This window comes from Clinocottus analis, unplaced genomic scaffold, assembly GCF_023055335.1.
Source record: "Clinocottus analis isolate CAN_PGR_092001 unplaced genomic scaffold, fCliAna1.0.p SCAF_24, whole genome shotgun sequence".
NCBI classification, from domain to species: domain Eukaryota; kingdom Metazoa; phylum Chordata; class Actinopteri; order Perciformes; family Cottidae; genus Clinocottus; species Clinocottus analis.
The window spans coordinates 7479174-7491236 of NW_027175976.1; the positions used below are offsets into that span (position 1 = coordinate 7479174).

Sequence of the window (12063 nt, forward strand, 5' to 3'; positions counted from 1 at the left end):
CGATAGGGATTCATCGCCGACGCCACAACCGCTCATGTCAGAAGAGTAAATGCTCAGTCACACTAACATTTAAAACGGCTAAATGTGGGACTCATAAGCTCCTATACTGCCGGCGGTCTGACATTCATGCAACTGGAGGTATGAAGGTATGAAATATAACCAAAAAGTCGACAAAGAGCCAGATCCGCGTCTCTTTTCCATGAACCATGACTGTCAGAGCTGTCCAGACTAATTAAGGGATCATTTTCACATAAGTGATGGATTCCTTTTCCTTCCATCTATTCTGTATGTCCAGTTGCATTGGGGGAGAATTTACAGCCGCCTGCTTCACGGGTAATTGTGCACGTTACGCGCTTTGATCTCCACCGAGCACCAAACCACAGGTATGCGGGTTGTGCAACAGTCGAAGGTATCATTAGAGAGTTTTGTCATGTGTTTTCGAGAACATTTGTCGAGTGCTGGAGCGTGATGTTGAACAGAAAAGCTGAATTCCTTCCTGCTTCCCACTTCTTCTTCGTCTTTTTTTTTTTTTTTTTTTATGCACTTGGCAAAATATTTGCATTAATATCTTCAAAAAAACTGGCTCACTTTTTACACCGCGCCAACCAGACCACAGCGCGAGAAAAACCCAGCGTTGATCCCAGATTCTGTCTTTCACGGGATGAAAAGCACACAGTCGAGACGCGATACGGAGACACGCACACGCGCGCACACACACACACACGCGCGCACACACACACACACGCACACACACAGTCCGGCTCTACCTCCATGCAAAGCCTCTCAGACACCATGAAGACACACAAGCTGCAGCCATAACGCCACTGAGCTCCTCACAGGGGGCAACATGCAACACAGACGCACATCCTGACTGGCCAAATACATGAATGTGTGTGTGTGTGCGTGTGTGTGTGTGTGTGTGTGTGTGTGTGTGTGTGTGTGTGTGTGTGTGTGTGTGTGTGTGTGTGTGCATCCAAAAACAGCAAAACTAAGCTGACCAGAAGGAGCAGAAGTTGAAGCAGACAGGGCAAACAATTCCCAGCATTCCTCTGGGGAGCAGAGTAAACTGACCCCAGGATGTGTTTTGTGTAGCGACGGCCTCAAAGTGAGGAGCCTATCAGTAAAGAGCGCTGCGGTGTGTTAAGTAGCTTTACCTTGTGCATTACAACTTTGAATACGGCCTCGATTTGGATGCTTTTGCACATCTGGAAGCGATGCTACTCCTTTAAGTTCAACTTCTGAAATGAAGGCCGTGCATATTTGTTATCATTTCGTTGGTGAGATTGTGTAGTTTAAATCTGCGAGGAGGCAGAAGCCTACTGAACTCTACAAGTGAGGAAATCAGGACAATACTGCATGTTTTTAACGGCTATAAAATGAAGAGCGTGGTGTCATCCGACACATTTACTAGAATTTAATCCAATTCTAGTAAATGTGTCATGTAGAGTTAAATATGAGCCCTCACTAGAGTAACAAGTACTCTGAATTATTAACTCTGAGGCAAGAGTCGATTGTACTGTTGTAAAATGTAATTGATTAATGTACTTTGTGGATATCTGCAGAGCAACAAGTCCTCCAAATAAAACCTTAATCACGCAACTATTTGCCTTTGTCAACCAAAAGAAACAACAGGAAAGAGCATGGTTGTGTTACTGTCACCAACAGAGTTATTATTAATAATTAAGTGGGAATTAAAGGCCCCTTAGAGATAAAGGAATATCCCTAAAGGTCACCCGGTTCTTCATTCTCCAGCAACATGACTTCCAGACACAGAACCAGCTGAAAGCCGCCTCTGTGGGAGACTTCGTGGACTGCGTCTCAGCTCAATGCGTCAGCGCTGAAGCATTAATCTCACACGGAGATGCCAACAGGACTCAGAGTGTCTGACGGGCATGTGTCATTTCACAGACCAGGAGCAGAGGCTGGAGAAGGAGTCAAAACAGAGACGGAACAATAACAAGAACGCGGCCAGGGCCTGAAAATAAAAGTGTAAAAAAGGCGCGGCAGAAGACTCTCGGTGGGTCTGTGCCTCCTCGGCGGCTCGGCCCTGGACCCTGTTTGTCCAGCGTCTCTGTCTTCGTCTGCCAGGAGAACAAGTTTGCGTTGGCTCCGTGGTGTCGCATGCGGGGGAGATTACACACAGAGACTGCTGGGAACCTGCGATGGAAGTTTGTCCAAGTTCACGGGCGCCGAACCCAAAACAAGGCCGTAAAACACGACTTCTTGGAGAATTGCAGAAATCGGACTTCAACTTTCCAGCTTAAAAGGGTCAAATTGTTTCTTTACACCGGTGCCTGAGGAGAATGGTGCCTCGTGACAGAGAGAGCTGAGATTGTTCTGCACATCTTGACATACAACACGTGGGGATGTATCGTATGCACGGGCCTTTCAAAAGGTGAATTTAAGCAAAGAGAAATGTAGTCATGGTGAAAATATAAATTAAAAAAATCATAGTTATCAAATAGTTGCCCTTAAAATATAACTTAAAACTTACCGAATAAGAGTTGCTCCCCTCTCTCTTGCTGGGTTCCTTAGTTTATGAATTACATCTGGTGCTAATTACCGACTGTAATAAGTAACATAAGTCGACAGAAATGAATTAAAATACACAATGAGACTCATGTCCGTGTGAGAATTCACGCTGAGCCGCGTGAAGTCTGTTACATGAGATACAGCAGGCTGAGGGACTAATTGGCTACAGGTGTGTGTGTGTGTGTGTGTGTGTGTGTGTGTGTGTGTGTGTGTGTGTGTGTGGGGAGGCGGTTAACCTCCTTCTTTGGGCCACAGGTATTTATGGCCTTTTTCTTGGTCCTAAAAGCGCTGATGGCCTATTGTGGCTGTCTTAATGTCAGCGGGATGCGGACCACCGGGCCCGGTGGCATTTCAGTGCCACCGACGGATTCAGAAGACGACATCATCGTACACATTCACCCTGGAATAAGCAGATAGATGTCGGGGACACGATTGGTTTCAAAGGAAGCTGAATAACTTTCATATTTATCTCCATTAATTGCATTCCATGTGCAGACATTGTCCAAATATTTAGTCTATTGCTTTGTATTTGCTTTCTGAACACCTCCACTACTTCCTTCCTTCCTTCCTTCCACACTTTCTCCTCCACGATGTGGTTCAAACACGTCACTCCTCGGATTAAAGCAGAGCTCTATTTTAAAACCACGCTATTAAAGAGGAGCGTCCTCTCGTGAAGTGCACTCTCAGGAACGGAGCTGCAGGATTCACACTTTGCCTGCTTTCTGACATTTGGGACGCGGCCAGCGAGCATGTCTTCCTGCCTCGTTAGTCATGGACGTGTCACAGGCCTCACCTCCTCTGGTCCTGCAGCGCTCACTGATGGACTGATGGAGGCGTTTGGCTCCTGGGGGTCCGTCTTGTCTCGGTGTTTAAGCTGAACAGCGGAGGACAGTCTGCAAATAAACAAAGACATTCTCTGTTAGTCGCTCTCTAAACTTGACACTCGCGTTTTAATTTAAGATTTGGGTATTGTGTATCAATAAAAATATTAACTTATGCATTAAAATATTTTTTTTGCAGTGGCAAGAACCAAGAAAAATGTGATTGCGATGAAAATAAGAAACGTATACGTTTGAAAAGTTCTAATGAGAAATCTTACTTCTTTATGTAACAATTGAATTTGTTTTTTTCAAATCTATTTTTTAAATTCTGGGAAATAAAAGCTCTCCAATAATCAAAACGAGTAAAAAGAACAGCATTTCCCTTTGACTTTAGTCTACAAAAAGCCAATACATCTCTTCTTTAGAGATGTTCAAAAGGAGTTAAAAAGTTAAATTAGTTTCTAAAATTGGGTTCAGACCCCAAAATGCAGAGTTATCCCCTCTTCATCCCCTCATATGTTTCAGAAATATGTCATCAAAATGAATTATTTTACATAAAGTGAAGGGTAAAAGGCTCAGACTTAATGGTGCAGTAGAAGGTTAACGTCCGTAGCGCTGCCCTCTAGTGGTGGCTCTCATGAAACGCACCCATGCAAAATGTATTTATAAAGTACCATCAATTAGTCTGTTTTTGTACATTATGGCATTACATAAACTAATATTGTACACCGTAATGAGCTTAATTTGTTCAATTATTCTGTTTGAGATGCTAAATGCATATTAACATAAGGGAATTGATATTTTCAGTAAATATGTGAAATGTTTAGAGAACTGCCAACATACAGGGGGAAGTTTATCCAGCCGCAGCGCCAAAGAAATGAGCAATTTCTTCATAATCCATGACCCATAATTCCTTGGGCCGGGATCCCGGCCGTCTGCTTGGACTCCTTCCGTAAACAAGATCTCATTTCTGAAACCGACGCATTTGAGGCGACGTTCCCATGCTTCGATTTCTGCAAAGCGGTTCAGGGCTCCAGGTTTGGCAAAGAGGAGCCGAGAAAGCCAGAGGAACGCTGAGCCACAGGAGGAAACAGAGGAGGCAGGAACACGAAAGCTAAACCCATCCTAGAATAAACTCATTGCTCACGATTAGTTTGACTTTATCGGTATCAGACTATAAAACCTAGTGGCAGGATATGGAGCCTCGATTCCCGCCCTGCGCTTGTGTTACTTTGGTCTTGGCCTTCAGACAAACATCTCGCCAATCACGGATGTGTCCATGAGGGAATAAAAAGGGAAATCCCTGTTCAGGTTCTGGGGATTACAGTCAGACTGGAAACGAGCCTCCCAGATTGCAGGAGAAGTCGAGGATTAAGACCCGAGGTGGGAAAATACAAAAGCAGTCAAGACTGCAGCCGCTTGAGGAGCAAATCCTGCCAAATAACGGACAAATCTGACCGTCAGTTCAAACTTAATTTGTAATTGAAGAAGGTGCCTCGAAACATTCCAGCTGGTAGAGAAATGGCTGACCGACGGCGGTTTCGGAAACATTTCATAATCTCACAGAAACCTAAATAGAGTACCAATAGTTGTGATTACTAATCTACAGAAAGCCATTTGTGGCGTTTACTCCAATTCCTATACGACGTCACGTTTAATGTTGGCTGTCAGGAGCTCGGGCTTCAGGCCCTCGTGCTGCTGACCTTTGACCCCCAACAATGAAGTTGAACATTTAAATTCATCGTCATATTTTATTGTACACCTCAAGAACTCAGAGTCAGGCCCGTCACGCCTCTGGCTTGGGTCGTCTCTAAATGTTGGCATTTCAAAACGTGTACATCTCAAACTGCCCAAGATAATAAATATGAATTTAAACCAGATGAGTTTTAAAGTTAATTACAGTGAAGTACATTCAGGACTTTGACATGTACTCGAGGTTAACTGTTGCTTTTACATAATCAAAGTATTTCATCTAAATGCAAACTCTACTGCAGAAAGAATCCTATTAAAACACAATTAAGATATTCAATCTATGACATAACAATGTTATCAGCATCCGGCTGTCGATAAGAAGCTCTCGTGTGTTTGATCTTCTCTCCTAAAGTCAAGTTGAGTCCAGCTTTAACTGCACAAGACAGACAGACAGGCAGACAGACAGACAGGCAGACAGACAGGCAGACAGACACACAGGCAGACAGACAGAGAGACAGGCAGACAGACAGGCAGAGAGGCAGACAGACAGACAGACAGACAGACAGACAGGCAGACAGACAGACAGGCAGACAGACACACAGGCAGACAGACAGACAGGCAGACAGACACACAGGCAGACAGACACACAGACAGACAGACAGACAGACAGGCAGAGAGACAGACAGACAGGCAGAGAGACAGACAGGCAGACAGACAGGCAGGCAGACAGGCAGGCAGACAGACAGACAGACAGACAGACAGACAGACAGACAGACACACAGGCAGACAGACAGACAGACAGACAGACAGACAGACAGACAGACAGGCAGACAGACAGACTCTGAGACTAAACAGCCAACCAGAACCCGTCTATCTTTAACCGAGCTGGCCGTGTCACACTGCCAGGCCCACATGTTCTGGAGCTCCAGGAACTCAAGAGGAGAGTGCTGAGTCGTAAATACCTCTGCTTTTAAACGGCCTGCTCCCATAATGCCGAGGGAGAGAGGAAGGAGGAAGAGGTCGGGGAGTGTGTGAGATAAATCGGTGCGTTATGACACTGCCCTGGCGTCGAGCGAGTGGAAAACATTCGCGTGGTTTTACGTTGCAGCTAACAAATCATTCCTCAATAAAAATCAAACTCCAAATGACTTTTCTCATTTCCTTCATACCGACGATTCCTCTCCGGTGTGAGTGTCGCTTTCTACCCGGTGTCTGTTGTTTCACGGGGAGGAAGCGTTCAGCGGGGTCTGAGAGACACTTTGCTGTCCCTCACCTGGGTTTTTTCCTTGTGGACACACGGCAAAATAATCTACTTCAAAACAATATTGTTATTTATTAAGACAGTGAAACATTCACTTATTAAAGATAAGATGTTTATTTATAGACAGACAGAAATATATTCAAGAAAAACAACTAATTAAATTTCAGCATTTCACTGAAAATAGCAATTGTTTAAAGTCACGCTAAAAGTACAACTTATATTTCACAATAAAATGTCAAATCTCTTTCGTAATCTAGATGTTTTACTTTATATTCAGCACAAAGACAACTTACTGCTGTATATTTCCATAACTTAATGAAACAATTCAAAATTTCTAGTTATGCAATGAAATATATTTATACAATTTCAGTAAAGAAATTTATGATAAAAACACCCTTTTCAAAATAAAATGTAGTCAGAATATCTTCTTCGTATTTAAACCTTTGATAAAATGCATGCACATGTTGAGACAATATAAACACTAAACACACACACACAACATGTTAAACATAACAATTCTACTTTAAAATGAACAAAACAAAATACCCAGAAGTTGTGACGATCAAATCTTTACAACTACTTCAAAATAAAACCAAGAACTTAACCCTGCATAACTATAAAAAAAAACTTAAATTACTTATTTATAGCACACGTTCGCTCATTGTATTGCAATCTTAAACATAACACCTTGATTCCTAACACAATAAAAGTGAATTAACAAAAACAAAACACATCCCCTTTCCCGCTGTGCATTACATGGTAATGAACAATGTCAGGTTTCATAGAAACAACCAGCGTCTGCCTTATTTTGGCAAATAATATAACGATAACTTGAACTGTCTAACTGACAGTGGTTTTGAGCTTCACTTAAGCATTGAAATATTTCCCTTTCAGGATCTTCCGCACCTGGAGAAACAAATAAAAACTCAAATCATCACCCGTACCGATTGTCAAACATGCACTTAAAGTTATAATGGTTCTTAACGATGGGACGTATTGGACTTCTTAAATTTGCATTTCTTCCGATGACGCTCCAAGAGTGTTTTTAAATTCCTCCCATTGTGACGTCATCGCCCCGTACGCCCCTCTCACCTTTTCACCGATGGGTCCTTCTGGCGTCAGCTGACACGGCGGCTCGTTCTCAAAGTTCCTGCTCGCGGGGTCGGCGCCTTTCCTCATCAGCAGCCTCGCCGCTTCCACCTGAGCGTCGTGGTTCTGCAGCGAGCTGACGATGTGCAGGGCCGTGTTGCCACTGAACGTCTGAAACGTGGTTGGTGATGTTTGGTTTGGTTTTTTAAACGTCACGCTCACTTCACACTTGATTTAGTTCCAACAAAACAACTTGCCTGCACGTTGACGAGCGACAGCGCAGAGGGCTGCGCGAAGAAAATGTGAAGCAGCTCGACATTCGCCTCCTCAGAGGCCATGTGGAGACACGTCCTTCCGCTTTTTAGGTCCTGCAGAGGGTTTAGACAGCAGTTAAGTCTGACTCGTGACCAAAGTGACGCGCTCTCCGGTAGAGGTGGGGGGGAAAAAACCGATACAGTACAGTATCGCGATATTTTGCGTGCCGAGTATCGATCTTTTATTTGATCAATTCTCAAGTTTTTGGTCTTGCAATAATAAAATCAATGTATTTTTTGTTGACAAAGTTTTGTTTTGGGGACAATTTGCGGTTGAACAAAAGGTAATACATCGTAATACATCGCGATACTCAACGTATCGCGATAATATCGTAGCGGGACTTAAGTATCGCGACAATATGGTATCGCGGGACCTCTGGTGAGTCCCACCGCTGCTCTCCGGGAGTTGTAATACCTACCTTTGTCCCACAGGACGCGCCCATGAGCAGCAGAGTCTTAATGCACTCCACATACGCCTGAGTCTTCTGCAGCAGCTCCTTGGCCCTGTAGGAACAAAGACTCCCCGGACTCTTCCGCTCTTTAACAGCAGCGTTGTGCGACATCACGGCAGCGTGCAGCGGAGTCAGACCTGACAGACGGAGAACAACGTCACCGCAAAAGGCACTTTATGTCAGAATCGTGGCCGGCTTTAACCTGGATGAGACGTCCTCACCGTCATAATTGAACATTTCGATGTCAATTGGCTGCCCGCTTCCCTTTAGGGTCCTCCAGATGCTCTGTGGAACACATCAAATGTGTCACAATACTTCATCCTACCTGTTTTAGTCAAAGGTTTATGGCAAAGAAACCGCCAATCTGATAATATTTGTGTTTCATGTTATTGTGACGGGGTCTGGGGACTTACAACGCAAGACAAGATATCGTTTTATAGAATTGTTAAGGACACAGATTCATTATCCATATTTGGCCAGAGACGTTTCGCAAAATGAAGCAGAAGTTAATAAAAACTACAAGCCCAAATTTACTGAACAAAGTTACAACGGCCAAATAGTATGCAACAAAAAAAAGTCATACGATAGCATGTTGAAAAGTATGATTATTAATAGTAAAAAAGGCCATTGTTCTATTTCTCTCTCCGGCCGGTTATATATACATAAATGTTGAAAAAAAGTCAAGCTCTAACATGTCAAAATATAGCATGCCGAAGAAACTACGATTAACAATACATATATAGCATAATATTTCACAATAGAACCAATGGTTCCTTCCTGTCGGCCATCAATCCGAGGTATTGTCATCTCATTCATCGATACATTTTTACATTTGCACGCGACTCGGCGGTTGGATCCCACCTGCAGGCTGAGCCGGTGGCCTCTCTCTGCACACAGGTGCAGAGGAGAGCGCCCCCAGTGGTCGCGGGTGTTGATCTGAGCTCCCAGGGTCAGCAGGTCGTGGACTATGAACTGCTGGTCGGTGGCGGCCGCGATCTGAAGCGCCGTCTGCGTCCAAAGCGCAGTGCAAAGACTTAGTCTTGTTCAACAACACTATTCATTCAATAAAGTAGCTCTTTGGGTCTCTGTACCTGCCCGTTGTGTTCTTTCACGTCCAGAGAGCCCCATTGCGCCATTTTTGCTGCAAGCACATAAGCGAGAGCTCGTCTCTCTTGTGCCACGGCTATGTGAAGGAGTCTGGCAAAAGAAAACACACGCTCTTCTATCTGTACGGGATTATTTTCACATTTTGCAGACTTTCTCCATCGGACATACGTGTCACCGTCCTCGTCTTGCATGTTGAGCTGCTCGGGAGGAACTCCCTCAACCCTGCGCAGCTCTCGCTGTATTTGCCAGTGAAACAAAGTCATTTCCCCTCTGGCGGGCGGGGCCGCGTGGCCCTGCAGAGCCGGATGTTGCGGGGTCACCTGACCAAAGAGATGGCCCGTGCCATGAGGGTTCGCTGGTGCCGGTGCCGGTGCCGGACGGCCCGGCGGCTGAGGGTCCAGCTGTTTGCCACAAGCTTCAAATCTGGCAGATTTAAAGGCACGCACCAAGCTGCCGTCGTCCTGCGAGCAGCTCCATTTCTGAAAGAGAATCGCTCCCACGCTGTGGTTTAAGTCAGGATTAATGTGATGATGTAATGGAGTCTGTTGCAGTCTCAACTTCTTCTTCCTCGTGTTTAAGAAACTTCTCGTCTCAATAGGCCCACACATTGATGAAGGAATACACATAAACAATACAACAGTTCCAACGTCTGAAACGCGTCTTCAACCTGTCTTTCGTGTTTCCCGAGGCTTACCTGCCGTCTCATCAGCAGCAGCTCTTTCACGGTCTTCCTCTGTAAGGCTTGGACGTACTCTGGTTGTCTGGGATCAGTCGTCAGAAGGCCTGAGGTGGGAAGTTCACAAATTCACATCCTTTATGTGAGAACATAAAAAAAACACCTGACAAAAAAGCATTGAGCCTCGCGTGCCAGCTATCACGTATTACTAACATGGTGTAGTTGTATTGTACGAATCAAACAAACAAAAAAGACTTTAACTTTAAAGGATTTAACAATTTGTACTTTCTAAAGCTGAACCAGGTTCGTGACAAACATCAAGAGAGGAAAATTCAAAAGTGAGGAACTAAAATAAATTGTCTTTACAGACAGGGGACACGTCCTGATGGCACGTTTGATGAAAAAAAAAAAAAGTGAATTCACTGAAGTGAGATCATTGAGGTTCACACACTGCACCCCAAGAAATATAAGTCAAACAACCCTAATATATAGTTTGTTTAAGGACACACAGATTCAGTCATGATATGGAACACAACCAACACTAAAAGACAAAACATGAAGACTAAAATCACAACACAACCATGCAAAACAACACTGACAACATGGGCAAAGTAAAACAGGCGAAAACTAAACAGACTAAAGTGAAACTAAATCAAAACTAAAGCAAAACTAAAGCAGAGGGCTAAACAGGTCAAATGGATGAAGTCAAAGAAACAGGCTGAACCTACAAATGATAAACAGATTAAAAGGGTAACACCACGCAACGTACTTCCAATAAATGGCTATTTAAAAACTCCCCACAGGTACTGAGAGGGAACCAAGCAAACAGGAGCCTTTTCTACTGGCACTGACAGCAGCCAGCCCGACGGCTTCATGAAGCCTCTGGGGAGCGTTGCCCACTAACTTTACTTCAAGTAAAAGCAACTCAATCACAAAGAGGAGAGGAGGGAAAGTCATGAATTCAGAATTGTACTTGGAGCATCAACAGTAGTTATTCTGCGGGACACTATGAGCGCTATAATGGACATTAGGAGATTGAATTCAGAGCGAAAAGTCCTAAAAACTTGATAACATAAGTGTGAGTGTCGTCTATTCAAGCAGATAAAGGTCATATTTAGAGATGCCTAAACAGACATTTTAAAATAATAACTATGTTATTGTTTGGTCGGTTTGAAGCGTTCTCTCATGTTAATTCAAGGCCGATGTTGAATCGGTGGACTTCCTCATTCTCCTGCGTCTTGAACGCAATACAAGTGGGATCCAATGCTCCGGGACAAAAAGATGTTTGGGCTCAGTTTCATAATCGTAACATGAATATCTGATCACCAGAACAGCAAAACACTGACCTTCATCGTTCTGGTTGAAGTTTGTCTCCATTTGGCAAAGTGTGTCTTCCTCTGGTTTCGTCCTCTCCTGGATTCAAAATGTCTAAGGAGTTATTAAAGAGAAAACACAAGTTATTGCTTGTCTCTCGCACACACACACACACACACACACACCTGGAATGTAAAGGCGGTGACAATGAAATGACTCACCTGTCTGCAGCTTTTCAGTTTCAAGACAAACAATATGACACTTGACTCGACTTCCTGGTTGACTGGTTCCTAATAAGTCTGATCAGCTTCAAAATAAAGGTCTCAAACGTTTACTTCAGTGAACCCTGATCGGTGCTCAGTGACAGTCAGTTTGAAGTCCTCCTCTCCAGCCGATAAACAAGGTACTGAGGGTCGGTTAATATGCAAATGAAAGGACTCGACATAAGTGGCGCAATACAGCCCGTGTGAGTGAATCAGTAACTCGACAAGTCACGCAGCAGAGGTGCTGACACAAGGACTCCGTGAGCTATCTGGACCTCACAGAGTAATGTTCAGGGGTAGAAAGTCCTCTTATCCTGGCTTCAGTCAGTGTGATGTTGCCACCGGACAGACAAATACAGCTTTTCAGTCTTTATGCAGCTTACAAATTCAGATTTTTATCCATCGATGGCCGAAGAGCAAAAAGAAAACAAAAAGAAAAACGTGTTTTCTTGCAGATAGCCATTTGTTAGAGATACCCAATACATGATACAACCAAATAAAAACACACTAAGTGCAGATATCTTTCTCCTGGATCATTTAGC

At 43.9% G+C, this 12063-nt stretch overlaps 1 protein-coding gene across 1 annotated transcript; it reads right to left on the reverse strand.

Annotated features, from left to right (window-relative positions):
- Positions 1–6705: 6705 nt before the first annotated feature.
- nfkbiz (nuclear factor of kappa light polypeptide gene enhancer in B-cells inhibitor, zeta) lies at positions 6706–11321 on the reverse strand. Its single transcript, XM_068591064.1, has 10 exons — positions 11291–11321; positions 9963–10051; positions 9437–9747; positions 9253–9358; positions 9023–9169; positions 8383–8446; positions 8129–8298; positions 7653–7763; positions 7399–7566; positions 6706–7212 (listed from the first exon to the last, which is right to left on the reverse strand). Exons 1-10 carry the CDS (start codon positions 11319–11321, stop codon positions 7174–7176), a joined length of 1236 nt encoding a protein of 411 aa, XP_068447165.1. The 3' UTR covers positions 6706–7173.
- Positions 11322–12063: the final 742 nt, after the last annotated feature.

Coding starts and splice junctions, on each gene's coding strand:
- nfkbiz (XM_068591064.1), bottom strand. CDS start 11,321: ATGGAGACAAACTTCAACCAGAACGATGAAG. Junction 8,447..9,022: donor GCCACCGGCTCAGCCTGCAG/GTGGGATCCAAC, acceptor TGTGTTCCACAG/AGCATCTGGAGGACCCTAAA. Junction 8,299..8,382: donor CGAAATGTTCAATTATGACG/GTGAGGACGTCT, acceptor TCCGTCTGTCAG/GTCTGACTCCGCTGCACGCT.